Source organism: Carlito syrichta, unplaced genomic scaffold (assembly GCF_000164805.1).
Source record: "Carlito syrichta isolate Samal-C Ts95f unplaced genomic scaffold, Tarsius_syrichta-2.0.1 Scaffold316024, whole genome shotgun sequence".
Lineage (NCBI taxonomy): Eukaryota > Metazoa > Chordata > Mammalia > Primates > Tarsiidae > Carlito > Carlito syrichta.
In genome coordinates, this window is record NW_007260120.1 from 195,088 (window position 1) to 214,049 (window position 18,962).

Genomic DNA, 18,962 nt, shown 5'->3' on the forward strand with positions numbered 1-18,962 from the left:
GCAGTGAGGTCCTAGGGCCCTGGAGTCTGGCAGAAATGCCTCAGGGACAATCAGAGGGAGCAAGTGGGCCTGCTGGGAAGGCAGGGGTGTCCCTTCCAGGTCAGCTCCCCATCTGCATGCCAGGTAAACCAGAAGACTAAGGAGATACTATAGGAAGGGAAGGGTAGTTTTTGCTGTTGGAATCACTGGCCTAGAAATTGATGTTTTCTTTCTAAGCACATTCTGTATTTCACAGTATTTGTAATATGTATAATATCAGTAGAAACAAAATGAAAAAATAACACTATCTACAGGTATGTATTTGTCCACACAGAGAAATAATAGCACCTCAAATTCAATCTTGCATAGACTAACATTCAGTTTTCTCCCTACAACTTCTAGACTTTTAAAAGAGTAACTGTGGAAAACGTGAGGGGTACAACTCAGGCCCTGGGAGTTTTTATATATCATTATTTTTTAACCAAGGAAGGATACCCTTATTTCAGAAGCTTACATATTAGAAATATGCTTTTACCGTCTTCTTCTTCTTTTTTTTTAAGAAAGGATTTATTGAGAGGACAGAAAAACTCCCAGAGTGGGAGGGGAACTGAGGGGGTTGCCCCAAGATGCATTTACCTTCTACTAAGAAATTACCTGTCATGTAACAATATGACATTCTAAAATTACTACCACAAAAATTTAAGCAAGGGTACATTTTTCAACTTTAGGAGGATGTCAAGGTCCTAATTCAGAATATTTTCAGTTTCTACATTGTGTGATCTAGGGTAATTCAGGCAATATTTGAGAAACTATAAAATTTTGTTAGCAGCTTGATTGGTACAGCCTCTTTGAACTATGAGACCCATTAAAATATAATTTCACAACAATGTTCTTAAAATTTGCTTACTGAATTGAATTAACTATAATAGAATGTCCAATTCATGAGCAAGGCAAAGATATAATACCAAAGACAAATACAAAAAAGAGTTAGAAATTAAAAATCAGAACACTCAGAAAACAAAAATTAAATATGCACCATTTGGTGTTCTATGTCAGTAATAGCCGCATGACATGCATTCCACAGATAATCTTACCCAATATCCTTGCATGAATTTGGCAATTTATAAAATATTATACCTACCTTCCAGAAAATTGTCTGATATTAATGTATAAGTAAAATGTCAATAAAGCACACACATAACTCACATGTGACATGCAACTAACACATCAGTCATGCTCAACCAAAAAAACGTGAAAGAAAATAAAGGAGAGAGAAAATGTAATAAGGCACAAGTCCAAGTATATTAAGTCGACTCAGTCTGAAGTCCTGAGCTCTAACTGCTTTGTATTGAAGACTTTCAGTTTTTAACCCTTACATGTTACCACAAAACAAATCTCCATGTCCTGGGTTAGAAAGTCAATGAAACTGTAAAGCACCTCTATAAGGATCAGCAAAATCATTTTTACAGCATTTTCATGAATGACTTATGCTTTTCACAGCCCTAAAAATTATCAGTTTTAGTTCTATAGTTGATCTCTTTTAATTATTAACAAAAAAGAGGTTAACTCTAGTACTAAAACTGTTCCTAAAGACAGGGATTTATACTATTACCAAATTTAACTTAGAAGGAACCCTTCTGAAAGTCATTTTTACTTTTCTATCGATTAGTTCAATCAACTTATATTTTCAAAATAACAGCAATACAGTGAACCATGACTCGGAGACTGCACTATCTACTGTTCACGTTCAGTGCTAACCTTGACAATAAATTTCAGCATGGATGGATATCTTACTACAGTCTACTTAGAAATTTACTTTACCAAGACGTCTCAATACTGAACTCTTTAACTGGGAGTTTGCAATCTCAACCCGCCTCCTAGGGTCGCACCTAGATGGTTGCACAGATGGGCCACCTGAGTCGACAAGGGCAGTGACAATCTTGACACTTTTCTTGTACAGAAAGTGGCCGCGACAGCATGGAGGGCTGGTGAGTTCCAGGCACTCCACCGTGCAGACTGCCACACCTCTCTGTAAATACACAGGATACAGTGGAAGCTCAATTACAAATTGTGCTATGGATCCGTCAAATCTTTAAAGAAGCAAAAAGAAAAAAAGAAAGGAAACTAGAAAAAAATGAAAGGACCAAACAAAAGCAGAAAGGAGAGGGAGTCTGCCAGCTCACCGCCAGGAGCTGCACGGCAGGATGCGGGGCACAGGCTGGCAGAAGCATCCCGAAGGTGGGGGGCTCAGCAGCAGCCCAGGGGACCACATTTCTTCCCAAAACTCAGCACTGACACCTGCAACCAACCTCCACGCTCTCCTCCTAGAGATACATGGACGCTGTCACCAGGGCAGGTGCTGATTGTGCAGTCCTACTTACATCTGGATTTTGTTTTTTTTAATTTTATTATAACTTCAAAAATATGATAGATTGATAACACTTCAAAATATATAGTTATAGCAGCTGTAAATGATAAACAACCTTTAAATACAAGCTAGAAACCAAACTTAAAAAGCATATAAATCAACAGCGTAACAGTGACTCATTTTGGTTTCTAAATTAATTTTAATATATTACAGCCTGCTTTAAAGAATAATATCTATCATAAATAATTTCTAAAAGCAAATCTTGTATTCTCTAACTTTCCAAGTAAACATAAACTTGGGAAAAATGATAAGTTGAGTCAAAAATTGTTTAGTTTTTCGAAAAGGACAGTCAGTAAAATGTCACATGGGGTGTTATGAGACCTGCTGACCACTTCCCTTCTCTTCAGTGTGTAAAGACAGGGCGCCTGCTACCACCAGCCTCACACGCTGTGCCACACTCCACACAGTGACCTGGGGTCCCCCAATGCCACAGGCAGACCCCAGAGTCGGATCCCTCTGTCCTTCCTAGTCACTGTGTGTCATGTAATAGAAGTGCATTCATGATCACACTCTCCATTAAACACCACAGCCTAAAATATGAATGTCCACATGATTCTCTCGTTAGAAACTAAATGTTCTATGAGATGAATGTTTTCAAGTCATTTAAATATGGCTTTATTGTGGTATTGTAACAACAAATATCTGTATTGATAGTTTCCTCTCTCCTTTAATTGTTATTACCACCAGAAAATAAAATCATTGACATAATTTCTAGCTATGCGGGTAAATGAAAAAACAAGATTCAAAGAGAACAAAAACATCGGGCTTCACATGAACACAACATTCAGTCTGTTATCCTACCTGAATATCCCCAGAGAAGTTGTTGTGCTAGAACATAATTAAATCCATTCTTAGAAAAGTCCAGAACTGCCACAGTGTTCATATGATGGCTACAGAGATTATTCTGTATCTTACGACACTGCTGTCTGTAGACACTTTACACACCATTATGTAAAAGAAAAGTCAAAAACAAAACTGCAAACATTGTAGAACGCACATATAAGATTTAAGGATATATGTCAATGCAAACTACATCCAAACTAAGGGTCAGGAGTATTAGTTCAGAAAAAAAAGAAGAAAGGCGTATGTACTTTATATGAGTAATTTACATGTCGTCCACATAAAGTCATTCAATGAGCTACCATCATATGATATTCACACATTCCAGAGAAGGATTGAGAAAGAGAAGAATCTGAGTTTTTAGGAGTCTTGGAGAAGCCTCACAAAGTAAGCGTACGATTAATTCCAATTTTATGATAGATTTTATCATCTATTTCCACTGCTTGCCTACGGTCACCACCACCAATCACAACCTTCCAGGAACTGATCTGCGGACAACTCTCTCTCCTCTGTCAGAAGCAAGTCACTGCGTGGTCAAGTGGACAGCTGCGGCTCCAAGACGTTTGCGCATGCGAGTCCCAGAGGCCAAACCTAGCAGCTAAGATGCAGACCAAAGCTGAACTGCTGGGCCTCAAGCTCTTCTCATCACCCACGCATCAGACATTCTGCAGTCAGCAGCACGACGAGCACTAGAGATACAGGGGTGGACACTAACATGGCCCCAGACCTGGACTTGCAGTCTGCAGGGAGGGCAGGGGTAAATCATTGCAAATCCTGAAACAGGTCCGGGTGTGAGTGCATAGTGCCCAGAACTGTTGACGCACACACAACTGCACAGCAGATGAGCACCAGGAAGGGGTAGGCACCCAAGGGGGAGCAGGACACGCTGTCCTCCAAGAACGAGAAGGTTCTGGGGAGAGCACGAAACCAGAGCGGGAGATGAACAGAACCTCCCACATACCAGGCATCCCTACACACCCACAGGATGGAGTCAGGCAATGGAGAGTCCCAGAGGAAACCAAGGATAGTAACAGTATGAAAACTTTAAAAACCATGTAGAGGGCCCTGGCACCAATCTATTTGTATCACTTAACTACATTTTCTTTTTTTTTTTTTTATTCAAACCCCACTTACCTATTGTCCTAACTATTCCCCAGTTACAGATATTCATTCATTTACTCAAGTAACTTAACACAGAAATAATCTAGATCTGGAAATAACTTTTTTTTTTTTTAACAAAACCTGGAAATGTAGCTTCAACTCCACAATTCAAGCAACTCATTTAAATTCTTCCATTTCTTTGAGCTTCAATATCTCCATCTCTCAAATGGAGACACAGGATCTGATCTATCATCTCATGGCTGTAAAGAACATCATGACAGAAAATACTAATCTGAAAAATAAATCACAGACACAATAACAGACTCTGCCTTTCTGCCCCTGCACATGCTTCCACCATGCCAATGCCCCTGCAGATGAAGTATCAACACACCCAAGCAAACTTGTGAACCAGGCACTTGGCCAGACTCCAACTTATTACTTATGCACAAAACACAATGATTGCCCTGCTCCCAAGGATATGATAGCTAGCACAGTAAAAGTATGATTCTAATAAAGCAGAGAGGGTCAAATGAATGACCTCGTGGGTTCCAGGAGCAGAAGGGAGGTATCCACCTCAGCCCTGCACAGCAGGGCTGGTGCACAGGGGAGATGTCAGAAGAGCGCTTCCTAGAGATGACTCATGCGCTCAATACTAAAGGAGGGCCAAAGTTGGCTGGGCAAAGCAGAGGTAGAAAGAAAGCATCTAAGCAAAAGGAACACTATGCACAAAAGTACAGACAGGAGAAAACTCCCCTCCAAGAGAAAAAAAATCACTGAGCACGGTAGGCATGGTGCTACAAGGTGGTGTTCAATCTGACAGGTCTCTCTGCTCTCATGAAATTAAGGGCAAATCCACGTTCATCAATCTGCAAGGGCTTGAAAACTAGAAAGCAAGAGGGACCTTGAATGCATCAGGCCTGGTGAGACAGCACTTCACAGTCATAGACGGTCCCCATCACAGACTTTTGTAATCATGAACTTCATCATCATTGACATTCACCATCATGAACAGTCACCATCACCGGCATTAACAATCATGAAAAGCTCACCATCATGGACAGCCACCATCACCGATGTTCACAATCATGGACAGTCACCATCATAGATGCTCACCGTCCTGGATGTTCACCATCATGGAAGTTCACAATCATGGACATTTACCATCATGAAAGTTCATCATGGTGAACATTTACCATCATGGAATTTTACCATTAGGACATTCACAACTATGGATGCTTATCACCATGGACAGTCACCATTATGGATGCTTACCATCAAAGATGTTCAGAATTATGGATCTTCACCATCATGGAAATTCACAATCGTGGCCATTCACAATCATGGAAGTTCACCACCATGGACATTCACTATCGGGAAATTTCATCATCATGGACACTTACCATCACAGACATTCACCACCATGGATGTTCACCATCATGGACATTCACCATACCAGACGTTCACCATCACAAAAGTTCATCATCACGGATATTTACCACCATGGACATTCACTGTCATGGACGATCACAATCATAGATGCTCACCATCATGAACACTCACAATCATGGAAGCTGCCAATCATGAAAGCTCATAATCATGAACGCTTCCATCATGGTCACTCACCATCATGGAAGTTCACCATCGTGAAAACTCACAATCATGGATGCTCACCATCATGAATGCTCACCACCATGGACATTCACCATTATGGACACTCACCATCATGGATATTCATCATCATGGACATTCACTATCATGAAAGTTCACCATCCATGGACATCTACCATCACGGATTTTCACAATCATGGACAGTCACCATCATGGACATTCACCATCATGAAAGTTCATCATCATGGACATTCACCATCATGGATGCTCACCATCATGAATGCTCACCATCATGGAAGTTCCCAATCATGGCCATTCACAATCACGGACATTCACTACCATGGACGTTCACCATCATGAAAGTTCATCATCAGGGACGTTCACCATCATGGACGTTCACCATCATGGATGCTCACCATCATGAATGCTCACCATCATGGAAGTTCCCAATCAAGGAAGTTCACAATCATGGCCATTCACAATCATGGACATTCATTACCATGGGCGTTCACTATCATGGACATTCACCATCATAAACGTTCATCATCATGGACGTTCACCATCATGGATGTTCAAATTATGGATGCTCACCATCATGGACACTCACAATCATGGACATTCACCATCATGGACGTTCACCATCACAAATGTTCACCATCATGGACACTGACAATAATGGAAGTTCCCAATTATGAAAGTTTATAATCATGACATTCACCATCATGGTAAGTCCTCTGGTCCATGCTGGCAAGACTCGTTTTCCCACAGCAGAGTCAGTGTTCACTGGAAAGCCTGCAGCAGGGGCCACACATAATCGGAGGAAGACAAGCACTGGAGATAGGAACATCAGCTGCAAGCGTACAGTAATGACGTCACAGGAAATGGCAAGGCCTGTACTGTAACCATAGAATAAGACAGAGGGACTGATACAGAAAATGTGTTCAACGGAACTGGAAGCTGTGGGGAAGAAAGATGACAGACAGGACTCCCTCTTGAGCAACCTCATGGACAGCGGTGTTATTCTCAGTGGGATCACTCATAAGGAGACATGGATGTGGGCGAGGATGAGAACTAAAGTTGTGAAATGTTGATGCTGAAATACAAAAGTCCAAGTACAAAATGGTAATAGCAGTTGCTATTTACCAGTTTTTGTGATGTGCCCAACATTGCAAGAAACTAGGAATACTATGCACAGCATAATCCTGCCATGAGTTAAATAGTACCATGAGGCTTTCTAACATCTAGCCCTGCTGTGAGAAAACAACTTTGCGTAAAACTCAATTGGAAAGTTGTGCTCCATGCTCCATTCACTGCTTTTTCTCATTTCATTAATCCTGCAATAAAGCGATCATGCATTCCATGTCATCAATCCTGGAGGCCTCCCATAAGCCCTTAGAAAGCTGTTACTGTATTTCCATGCTACTGATGAGGAAACAGAGCTGGGGGAGGGGGAGAAGTAATCTGTTCAATGTCACACAATAAACAGAGGAGTGAAGGCTGAGCCCAGAGTATAAGACCACCACGTGTGGGTGTTAATCTCTACTACATTGCCCATCTGACTGGGGTGGCGATGGAAGATATGGACGGAGGTCACTAGCATGCAGGGAGTGGACAAATACGTGCAAAGAAAGTAAGAAACAAAATGAGGGAGCTGAGGAAGGGGCCCCAAACTAACCCATATTTAGGGGTGAACTGAGGATCAGGGATCTACAGAGAACCCTGAGAAGCAGGTGAAGAAGCAGGAGGAGGTCAAACAGGGGCGTAAAGCTGGGGCTTCTGAGAGTGCAGCAGAGCTCAGGGATATCAGGCAGAGAAACACAACAGTCCACTGGACCTCAAAACACAAACGTCAATCACAGGGGACATCGGCCAGACAGTCTTAGTGGAGACAGCGGAAGCCAAAGTTTGTTGGCAGTGATGATAAGTAAGAAGAGTACAGACAGTAAGACTCCTCTTTCTATAAGCTGGACCATGACAGAATGCAAGAAAGGAAACCAAAGTCAAAGCCTGTTTTGTTTTCCCTAAAATGGGAAATAACAACATGGTTAATGGCTGATGAAAAGGCACAGCAGGAGTAAACTCTGGAAACTTAGCATTGGCCTAAGGATTTTAAAGACCATGAGTAAAAGGATCATATAATAAGACAGATTACACTTGAAAGAGTCAGAGAATGCCTGCTGCAAAGAAAACCTGGTGCATTTCACTTACGTGCTATCAGGACAAGCCAGAAGGAGTTACTGGTCACTGGAAACAGAAGCACGCAGTGCTCTGTGCCAGCACAACAGTGAAGCGACCATCATATACAGTAAAGGCCGTCAACTGTTGCTGTTGATGACATTTCCTGCTGCATCCACCACACTCACCAGCACCCCCACATGCCCCACGCCAACAGGAGGTGGGACAATCGTGCAATGGGTAGATGGAGAAAGATCATCTACACTGCTCTGGGGGCCACCCTGCACATGCCCCACATCTGACAGGGGTGGGCCCATGGGGAAGCCCACGCCCTCCATACTGCCCACAACAATGGGTGAGCTAGTCCATTTCATTCTGGAACTCGACAGACACCTACTGCTGGCCCAGAGCCAGCATCTTCCACATAATTACCAGCAGGGGTAGCAACCTGACATCCATCTACTCAACTCCTCTGCTCACCTCTCAGGCCTCAGGAGGAGAAAGCAGGGGTCATTTACAGATCCCCCAAGTTTCTGAATCACCAGCTCCCAGAGCATTAAAACTAGTAAGGCCAATAAAGCTGTCTCAAAAACCAAGTTTTGCCTGGAACAAATAGTATAAAGACAATCAGAGACTCCCAGGAGGCAGTTACCCATCACCATATGAGCAGTTAAGAAAAATCTTAAAGGCTAGAGGTTGGAGTTATTAAATAACCACGAAAATGGCACCCTAATGCTCAAATCTAAAGAAGAGCGGCCATAAAGACATTTGCTGGGAGTGACAATGAAAATACCAGACAAACCAGATGAACAGGACCCCTATGCGCTCCCTCAGATGCCAGACGGCTGCTGGCACAGCTTGGAATGTAACAGTCATAGCAGGCTGGAACATATCTAGCGTAACCATCTGCAGAAAGCTCAGAGACCAAACACATGTTCACCCTATGACTCCAAAATCACAGCCTAAATCCACTGTCAGTGAGAAACGAAAAGACATATCAAGTGGTAAAATTCAACTTTGAAAGATGCGAAGCTGTTCAAGTTAACTTATCAATTTAACTCATCCCTAAGAATAAAAAGGACATTATGAGACGTCCGTCACTCTCCCAAGACCCCATGGCGCCCTTTCCTGCCACTGCTGCAGAGTCCAGATCATCCCCCACAATCCCCTGCAGCCGACCTCATCCAACAGTCACCCAGCAAGAGATCACACACAACCATGGAGGGTGGTGGTATGGGGCAGCCAAGACCGGGCTCCAGACCTGACCTGCACAGTGTCACTAACAGTGGCTGTCCTCATGACCACACGGGTTGCGAGGGAGGAGGATGGGAATCCAAAGGAGAGAAACAGGGAAGCACAGGCCACTGCATGGCTCCATCAGACGTGAGATGCTACTGTGAGCACACACCATCATGCCAGGGCACACACACTGAGCACAGGACCTCCAGGTGCTCTCTAAGATGCCGGACAGCTGCCAACATGGCTTGGTATGTAACAACAGTATCAGGCTGAACTTCGTGAAATTGTTAACTTCCAGGTCTAAAATGGGTAACCCTGAAAAGAAACTTATTAAAATGGTTTATCTTTTAGAAAGAGGTTTACTTTTAAAATGCTAAACAACATACCTCGGGTTTGGGCGGCTTCCATTAAAGCAGCCAGAAGGTGAGGCTTCAAGTTATCCAGAAGAAATCTTCCTTCAAGACCAGGGAAAAGAGACCTAAAAAGTGAAGGGGACATAGCAATGATCATCATCTTCTGGCAATTCTAAGATTTAAAAAAATCAACCATATATTTTCAAGCCAGTTAAACCTACTCTTTTATTTTACATAAATTATAATGTACATATCAAGTCAAATTACAGTAATTTCTGATCAAATATCACCCAGGCTTTGCTTTAAACCCGAGGGCATCATGCACCATATCCAAATTCAGAAATATTCTAACTATTAATTCTAAAAATTAACCTTATTTTTTCAAATGTCAATACACACCCTCAGTTTTAAAGAATTATTCAACAGCCTGTCATTCTAGCACTTCGGGAGCCTGAGGCAAGAAGACTGCTTGAGCCCGGGAGTTTAAGACCAGCCTGGGCAACACAGTGAGACCTCATCTCTACAAAAAAATTTTTAAAAATTAGCCAGGCATGGTGCTAACATGCCTGTAGTCCCTGCTACTTGGGAGACTTAAGGCAGGAGGACCTCTTGAGCCCAGGAATTTGAGGCTGCAGTGAGCCATCATTGTGCCACTGCACTCCAGCCCGGGTGACAGAGTGAGACCCTGACTCAAAAACAAAATTAACACACTACTTTAATTAGCTTAAATATCATCAAAATAATTCATCGGTGAGTGATCAGGCCTAGTTATTCTTCATACTGCATAATCATTGTTTTCAGTGTTCTGTTACTGAAATTTCCAAGAAAGCTCCACGTGTGAGTCCCTTCTGCTCTAGAGGGCAAGAATCTCCTTAGCTCTCCAGCAAAGCCTCCCTGCCCAAGTCTCCCTAGTGAGAGGTCTCCACAGACACCACAGGCCGGCGGGAGCCCGAGGCTGGGCCAACAGCCTGACCAGCTACCTGGGGAGCTCCTCGGAGGCGATATAAACGACATCCTGGTCTGACACCGAGGAGGAGAAGGGAATGAAGCCACCGTTCTGCAGGGGCAGCAGCTCCAGCCCCAGCAGCTCGCTGTAGGCCTGATCGGAGAGCACAAACTCCAGCAGGTGCAACCTCTCCTGGGCGCCGCCCAAGGGTGTGCACTTCCTCAGCACCTGCCGCACCCACGTGGGCGTCACTTTCTGCACTGGGGTGGCCCCCGTGGCGGCCACACGCTGAACAGCAGCTGCCACGTTCGCTGGGACCTTGGCCACTTGCTTCCCAGCGCTCTGGAGGTAGCCGAGGACGGTCTGCGTGCACTCCAGGCTGTCCTCAAGCTCTGAGAAGGCCACCTGCTCCAGCCGCACCCAGGCACAGCTGATGGAGTGGATGACTGCATGCTGGAGCAGCTCGCAGAACAGTGGCTCCAGCACTGGCCGCCAGTGCGCCCGCACCCCACTGGCCTCTGGCCATAGCCGGTACACGGCCTCCACCGACAGCGGGAGTGCCGAGCTCGTGGCTGCCTCCAGTCGCATGATGCAGTCCAAGACCAGGGTCGCGTAGGCTTTGGGGACCACCGTCACAACCAGGACCTCATTCCACAGGGCCGCCGGGTCCCTCCACTGGTCCAGCTCCCGCCACTTGATGCTCCTGCGGTTATCCGTGAGGCCAAAGAAGCCACTGATGTGGACCGGGAGGCCTGTTCTGCTCTCCTCCCCGGGCGGTAGAGGGAGAAAACAGAACGCTTTTCCTGAGAAGTCAGAGGTTGCCCCCTGTGCGTCACCATCGCAACCTGATAACGCCATGGCTATCCCAATGATGGGGACGAACTTCAGCTCGTCAGCCAAGGTGTCCAGCTGGGCGCTGACGCCCCGCCCACCCACGCTGTTGCACACCAGCCAGGACGTCTTCTGCACATCCTTGGTGCTGGCGTCTTCCAAGACAATATTGACATGGTATGTGACACAAGTGATGCTGTTGCTTGGAATCTTTTTACAGTAGTCACCAATGGCAGTTCCCAGGACCTTCACAGAGTCCAGCCGCTCGTGTTTCAGGGCCTCATTCTCACTGGAAGTCACTCTAAAGACAAGCTTCTCCGTTCCGTCAGCTTCTCGGACGTACAAGGACACACCCTGTACACTCTTGAGAAAGAGCAGCACGGTGTCTGCATCTGCCCTGAAAGATTCAAACAGCTCGAGCACCTTCTGTTTATTGTAGAGGTTGCCACTGAGCTGCGAAGGCTGCAGGCGGAGGGGGAAGCGGAAGAATGTTCCTGGAAAATTGCCCTTCACAAACGTTTCCTTGGTGCTTCCAAAAATACCAACAAATGGTGCGAACTGATCCGGAAGCTCACTGATTTCCTTGCTGTCATCCTTGAGATTCCAACACTGGCCTGATTCATGTGGGCCAAAAAGCGTCTGATGAGGATCTAACATCCCAATCTGGTCACCACTAAAGATACAAGGAACATCTGGAGGAAACACATAAGTTATGATCAACTCTGAAATTTAATGAACCATTATAGCTAACAATTATAATCACCACCAAATATTACACGGAAAAGCATGAGCCATAAAATGACTCAAAGTCAGATTTACCTACAAACAAACTTAATTCACCTATGGAAATGGAATTCTCTGAACATGAAAAATAATGGTCTCCCTTTTGATTCAATCCAATCACAAGTGCCAGGCACAAGTTTCCATGATTCTTGGGGCAAATCTTCAATGATTGAGTAAACAAAAGAGGTGGCCAGTGTTCGGATACTCACACCCAGCCCCACAGCCATGTGAACCAAACTCCAAGAACAGGGCTGCATCCTATGCTCCACATTAAAGCTCATTCACAGATGCCAAGAAAGAGGGGCGAGAAGGACAAGCAGGTGACCCTACCTCTGTGCCAGCACAGGAAGGGAGAGGCCATGGGTCAGCCTTGGTCCCCGCCTCTGGAGTGGAAGTGCCTTTCACCACGCTATGCTAATTATAGGATCCAAGATGTACATTTCTTGCATGAACTGATGCCGACTGCTCCATCTGTTCCTCAGTCAGACAGGACTGCTATTTAGCACTGGCAGAAGAACCAGATGTGTTGGACTCACTGTCCTGAGAGCAGTTTCTTACCAGGGCGCTTCTCTGAGGACCCCCAGGGGTGATCTGACATACGTCTTGACTAGTACGTCCTGCTGACTTGAGCACCTAAACTTCCTGCCAGATGCAACTCCACTGAAGTCCACCTTTGGCAGCTATAGTCATCAACCACAAGGTCGGCTGTTACCATCGCTAACTCCTAAGCTCACAAGTACTTTAAGTAGCAAATTTACATGAAGCAACTCCCTGCTAAATCCACTGACAGTACCATCTAGGGCAGGGGTCCCCAACCACCAGACCACAGACTGATATCAGTCCAGGGCCTGTTAGGAACTGGCCACACAACTGAAGGTGAGTGAGCGAAGCTTCTTCTGTATTCACAGCTGCTGCTCCCATTGTTCACATTACCTCCTGAGTCCGCCTCCTGTCAGATCAGCACTGACAAGCCTGCTTCCATGTCTAAAATCCTATCTTTGTGAAGCAAGGTCTTCTGCAGTGACAGCAACCAAAACGAGATTATGGAGTAGACTGGACATAAGCAACACACTTCGGGTGTCACTGTCTCCCATCATCCCAGATGGAACCATCTAGTTGCAAGAAAACAAGCTCAGGGCTCCCACTGATTCTGCATTATGATAAGTTGTATAATTATTTCATCATATACTAGAATGTTATAATAACAGAAATAAAGTGTACAAAAAAGGCAATGTGCTTGAATCATCCCGAAACCATTCCACCCACTCCGGTCCGTGGAAATACTGTCTTCCATGAAACCAGTCCCTGATGCCAAAAAGGGTGGGGACCGCTGGTCTAGGGCACGCAAGCCCCTGTTTCGTGACACAGGGCCACATCCCCATGACTGAGATCAGAGCAGGGGACTCCTACCATGGTGAAAGCATGACCAACCTTTCTCCAACCCTCAGGTTAGAGAAGAGCCATTCTGTTAATGCCCCACATCAATGTGCTTCTCCCAACCAGGAAGCAAAACCACACTGAGAAGCCAGGTCAGTCCTGTAGAGAGCCCCCATGCATGTTCTGTGCCTATAACATCTATAGACCATGACGTGGCATGGACCTGAGTGGCAACTTGCAAACAGGGGATGTGAGAATATCATTCATGGGAAATAGTTACAATATTTACACATAGAACTTAATAAAGTTTTCACTGTATGATATATAATTGATCAATATTCTTTAATATTATATAGTATGCTGGCATTGGTGCAAATGCAATATGCTTACTAAAATATGGCTTCAGGCTGGGCTCAGTGGCTCAACCTGCAATCCCAGCACTTTGGGAGGCCAAGGTGAGTGGACTGCCTGAGCCCACGGGTTTGAGACCAGCCTGGGCAACTTGGTGAAACCTCATCTCTACAATAAAATAAAAAAAAATTAGCTGGACGTGGTAGCATGTGCCTGTAGTCCTAGATACTTGGAAGCCTGAGGTGAGATGAAAGGATTGCCAGAGTCCAGCAAGTTGATGCTGGAGTGGCCGTGAGTGTACCACTGCACTCCAGCCTGGGCGATGAAGTGAGACTCCAACTCCAAAAAAATAATTTTTTTTTAAAAAGTGGCTACAGCTAGGATGACCCCACTTCCCACTTGCCAGGGCAGCCCCAACACAGGCCTGCTGTCTGAGAACAGCTACAGGTAACACACCCTCCCCTCTCATGGGTCCCAGTCCTAAGGATCAAGTACACGGCCATCCTAGCCAGAGCTAGGTCAGTCTCCTGCTCCTGCAAGATAGTTTAAATTGAACATAAGAAAGACAATTCCATTAAAGGATTTTTATCACAAAACTCTTGTAAGTACTAAGAGCTTTGATTCTGGGAGAATGGCCATAAACTCTGAGTGATGTCCACACTAACAGTTTCAAGTATTTCTTGTGGTAACCGTGAACCAGAAGTCACATACCCTTTCAAGATTAAAAACATGATGTCAAAGGAATCTTTAAAATACTCCTAAGTCTAAGAATAATAATGTTTATGAGAGAGAAAATTGCAGAGATGCCAGAACTACTTTTTTCTCAGTTATGCAGTACCATTAGACATTATACTTTCCTCTTTAACCTTCTGATATTTAGAAATATGTACAAGGAAATCTGTGATAATCAGTTTGTTTGACCAAAGATTTGTGGTATGAAATTCTTCAGAGTAACATTTCCGCGTATTTCAAAGGCTACATTTCAAATCTCACACCAAATGACTTTATATTACACTTACTCCACTGGATCTGGATGATTTAACTTCTGGCATCACATGATGAAGTAAAACTAGGGTACAGTTACTATGGTAATTTCAGAAAACCTAAGACATGCTGATATTTCACTGACACGTCTCTTGCCACTGACAGAAGAATTTGGGAATGATGCCTTTGAAACAGTATCACTGTGAAGTTAACCAAATGAATTACAGTATAGAGGATAACATCATTTCTAGTGTCAAGGTTGAGAAGCCAAGTCCTATACCTGTTATATGGTAGACAGAGTTAAAGCCAATTCCAAATCTTCCGACCTTCAAGGGGTCATCCTTTTTCCTGCTTCTCGCTATTTCCTGGATGCCGTGCCAGTCCTCTGGGGTGAAAACCGCGTTGTTGTACACGTAGAGCGCTGGCCCTGGGAGGGACACACATAAGCGGGGTTCAGAAAGATGGACGCAGCATGGTCAGTCTCACTCAAGAGCTTCCTCTGCACAAAACCTCTCATTGGAAGGGAAAATGGAGAGGCATGAACAGAACGGATGAATTCTGCATCATAATTCCAACCGTTTTCACAATAAAAATAAAAACACACTGATGATACAAATTATCAGCAGAAGAAATAAAGTACTACAGCCAACAATCCAAAAAGGGAAAATTAAGGGTTACTTAGATACCCAAAATGTAGGGTAAACAAGGAAACTAATCACAGTGCACTATTTGTTCTAAATAGTATATTTAAATATTCTTTTTTGGTAAATAAAATATATTCACCAAGCAAATATATAAAATATTTCATATAGTTCATAAAATATAAAACTATGTGAGATGATAGATATGTTCATTTGTTTAATATAGTAACCATTTTACTATACATATGTATCTCATAACATGTTATGTACCTTGAATACACACAACAAAATTTATTTTAAGAAAAAAGAAACAGTGTGAATACATTGTTTCATAGGTGAAAAATAATACTTTATTAACGCTAACAATCATCTTATACGTGTCCAGTTCCTTTAAAAAGCTGTATTTATAATTCTACACACAATATTTTCAGAACTCCCCTTTTTGAGACCTATCTTCAACATCATTAGCATTCGTTGAATATATTCAACTATATTAATCCCTCATACTTTAAGATGACTTTTCTCTCAAAAAGCTGTCAAAATATAACATATACACCATCAAGTACAGAGATCTGGGGCACAGCCTGAGGAACCCTTGCAAAGCGGATCAACCTGTGTCTGCTCCACCCAAGTAAGTTAGAGGAGTGTGCCAGGCACCCTAGAAGCCTCCTCATTCTCCTGCAAATTCAAGTATGGATACGGGATATTGGCCCAGTTTCTTTTATAAATGTGACCTTACTGCTATTTTTAATAGAGTCAAGTCAGGGTATGAAAACAGGCAAGGCTGCAGAGGCTTTTTAGAAACAGTGGACAGGGGGACTCCAGAGTTGGGCGGTCTGGCCATCAACCCCATCTGTCTGTACTAGTCGAAACACCTCAGAGAAACTCAGGCCATCAAGGTTAAGCATTCCCATCTGCACAAGGATAAGAACAGCTGTGCACACCAAAGAGCACTGAGGAGCCACTGAGCAACACGAATGAGTGCCCAGCCCAGAAGCCAGCAGACTCAAACATCAAAAATGTCAGATACCACGTTCTAGTCAATATCCATATGTGGTACCATTAGTCTTTATGTAATGCAATAAAATAAAATACATAATTTCAAATAATAAATACTATAGGAATCGTGATGAAATAAATATCCTGCTACCACCCAACAGCTGGTTTAATACAGCATCCAGCAAGCAGTGCCTGGTTCCCCCTGTCCCAAATGCTCAGTAAAAATACTTACAAAGACACAGACAGAAAAACCAAAAACTCAGATCACCGAATGCTAGCACTGAGAGCAAAGCTCTGGCCAGAATCTAGAAAGAACTCACAGAACTACAAGGTCCATGGAAGGACATTAAGAAACCTGTGTAGCATTGCCAGGAATGCAGCCCACCGCAAGCCTAAGGGAAGACCCAGCTACCCACCTTCCTTCATGCTGTCAACTAGAAAGCCGGACAGCCGATGCCTGACTGCTTCTACAAAACATCTGGAAAATACAAATTATTCGGTCCTTGCTTTTTAACAAATTCAAATAAGGAAGTGATGCACATGAAAACAAAGTTCGGCTCTCCTATGGTCTCAGGAGTCTATCTATGGATTACAGCTTTCCTATTGGCTCAGGAATCTACTGGTTATTATTTGCTTACTGTCTTTCCTTTTCCTTGTTCCCTCCTCTCCTTTGATCTTTCTTCCCAGCCCACTTCCAAACAGCATCAAGGGTACCCCTAAAGCAGAAAATAATATACAAAATCATAGTTTTTTACAACCCCTTGCCAAGCACAAGCAACTGTTATGTAAACAGAAATGGTGTCCCTTTATCTTACTGATAATATAAAACACAAGTTGACTGAATAGAATAAGAGGTTTTTGTATTTACAGTGCTTGCTATTTTGTTTTGAGCTTTGCAATTTTTATTCTTCCGTTCTGGCAGAGGCATTTTCCCACCAAAAGCAGAAAAAAAAATCTGAAGAAGTAAAATCAAACATGCCAAGGAGTAAAGTACACTTGGTAATCAGACCGTTCATTAAACAAAATATTGCAAAGCATTAGAAGTCAACTGTTGGCACATAAAACTTCCTCCTAATTGTCGATTCTTACCCTGATATGGTGCCATATCTTTTGACCAAAGAGTCTCTGTTCCATACTGAGTTTCATCATATAAAAATTTAACTTCTGTGGCTCCAGCATCTTCTGCATTCTGAATTAATTCCTAACAATGGAATATTCCAAGAAAAGTATATTAATAATATAGTAAACTATTGCCCATGTTTTATTTATCTACCATATTTAAAAAGTAAACATATTTAAGTAAAGGAAATCCATGATTTGCATCATTACCTTTAAGATCTGGTGAGGTTACTCTGAGAGTAACTGTAATCCAAATACATGTAAGAGCGTGATTGAAAATCCTTCTCCAATTACACACACCTAAGATTCATCTTCCAACTTGCTATTGCTTGGTTATAGCTCTCCTATTGGCTCAGGAGTCTCTGGGTTATTGCTCTCCTATTGGCTCCGGAGTCTACAGGTTACAGCTCTTCTATTAGTTCAGGAGTCTATTGGTTATGGCTCTCCTATTGGCTCAGGAGTCTCCGGGTTACGGCTCTCCTATTGGTTCAGGAGTCTATGTTATTGCTCTCCTATTGGCTCACAAGTCTACAGGTTACAGTTCTTCTATTGGTTCAGGAGTCTATTGGTTATGGCTCTCCTATAGGCTCAGGAGTCTCTGGATTATGGCTCATCCTATTGGTTCAGGCTGCAACTCTCCTATTGGCTCAGGAGTCTACTTATTCCAGTTCTCTTATTGGCCTCTAAATACAAATCCTGGAACTATTTAAATTCTGTCTCTTCAGCCGGGCGTGGTAGCGCATGCCTGTAATTCCGGCTACTCGGAAGGCTGAGGCGGAAGGATCGCCGGAGCCCAGCAGGTCGAGGTTGCGGTGGCGGGGAGCGGCCACTGCACTCCAGTCTGGGTGACAGAGTGAGACTCCAACTCAAAAAAAAAAAAAAAAAAAAAAAAAAATTCTGTCTCTTATTCACAATCTACTCAAAGCTTTGTTCAAAAAAAATTACTCCATTTCCAAAAGCTGCACATACTGCTGGCTGTGGGAAGTATCTCATGCTTGAGCAGTTAGAAAAAAATAGACCTTTATTTATTTATCATTTGCTTACCAACTTACCTTCTCTTAGAAAACAATGATACCAAGTGGCATCACCCTATGTGTGCCCTTCCACAGGATGTTCTTGAAAGCCTGAGTCACCACCCCGCCTTTCTCCTCTACTAAGCTGTTGCTTCCTGTTACTTGTCTGGTGGTGCTGGGGGACAAGAGGGTGGT

General features: G+C 43.5%; 1 protein-coding gene across 2 annotated transcripts in view; it reads right to left on the reverse strand.

Moving 5' to 3' along the window:
* SACS (sacsin molecular chaperone) overlaps positions 1-18,962 on the reverse strand; it is a 43,260-nt gene that overhangs the window by 13,801 nt on the left and 10,497 nt on the right. For both annotated transcript variants that reach the window (XM_021706806.1, XM_008073700.2), the window contains 4 exons: positions 17,725-17,836; positions 15,276-15,422; positions 10,704-12,192; positions 9,757-9,848 (listed from right to left, as the gene is read on the reverse strand). In XM_021706806.1, coding sequence (XP_021562481.1) covers positions 9,757-9,848; positions 10,704-12,192; positions 15,276-15,422; positions 17,725-17,740 — 1,744 coding nt within the window. In that variant the 5' untranslated portion in view covers positions 17,741-17,836. The remainder of the gene's footprint in view (positions 1-9,756; positions 9,849-10,703; positions 12,193-15,275; positions 15,423-17,724; positions 17,837-18,962) is intronic.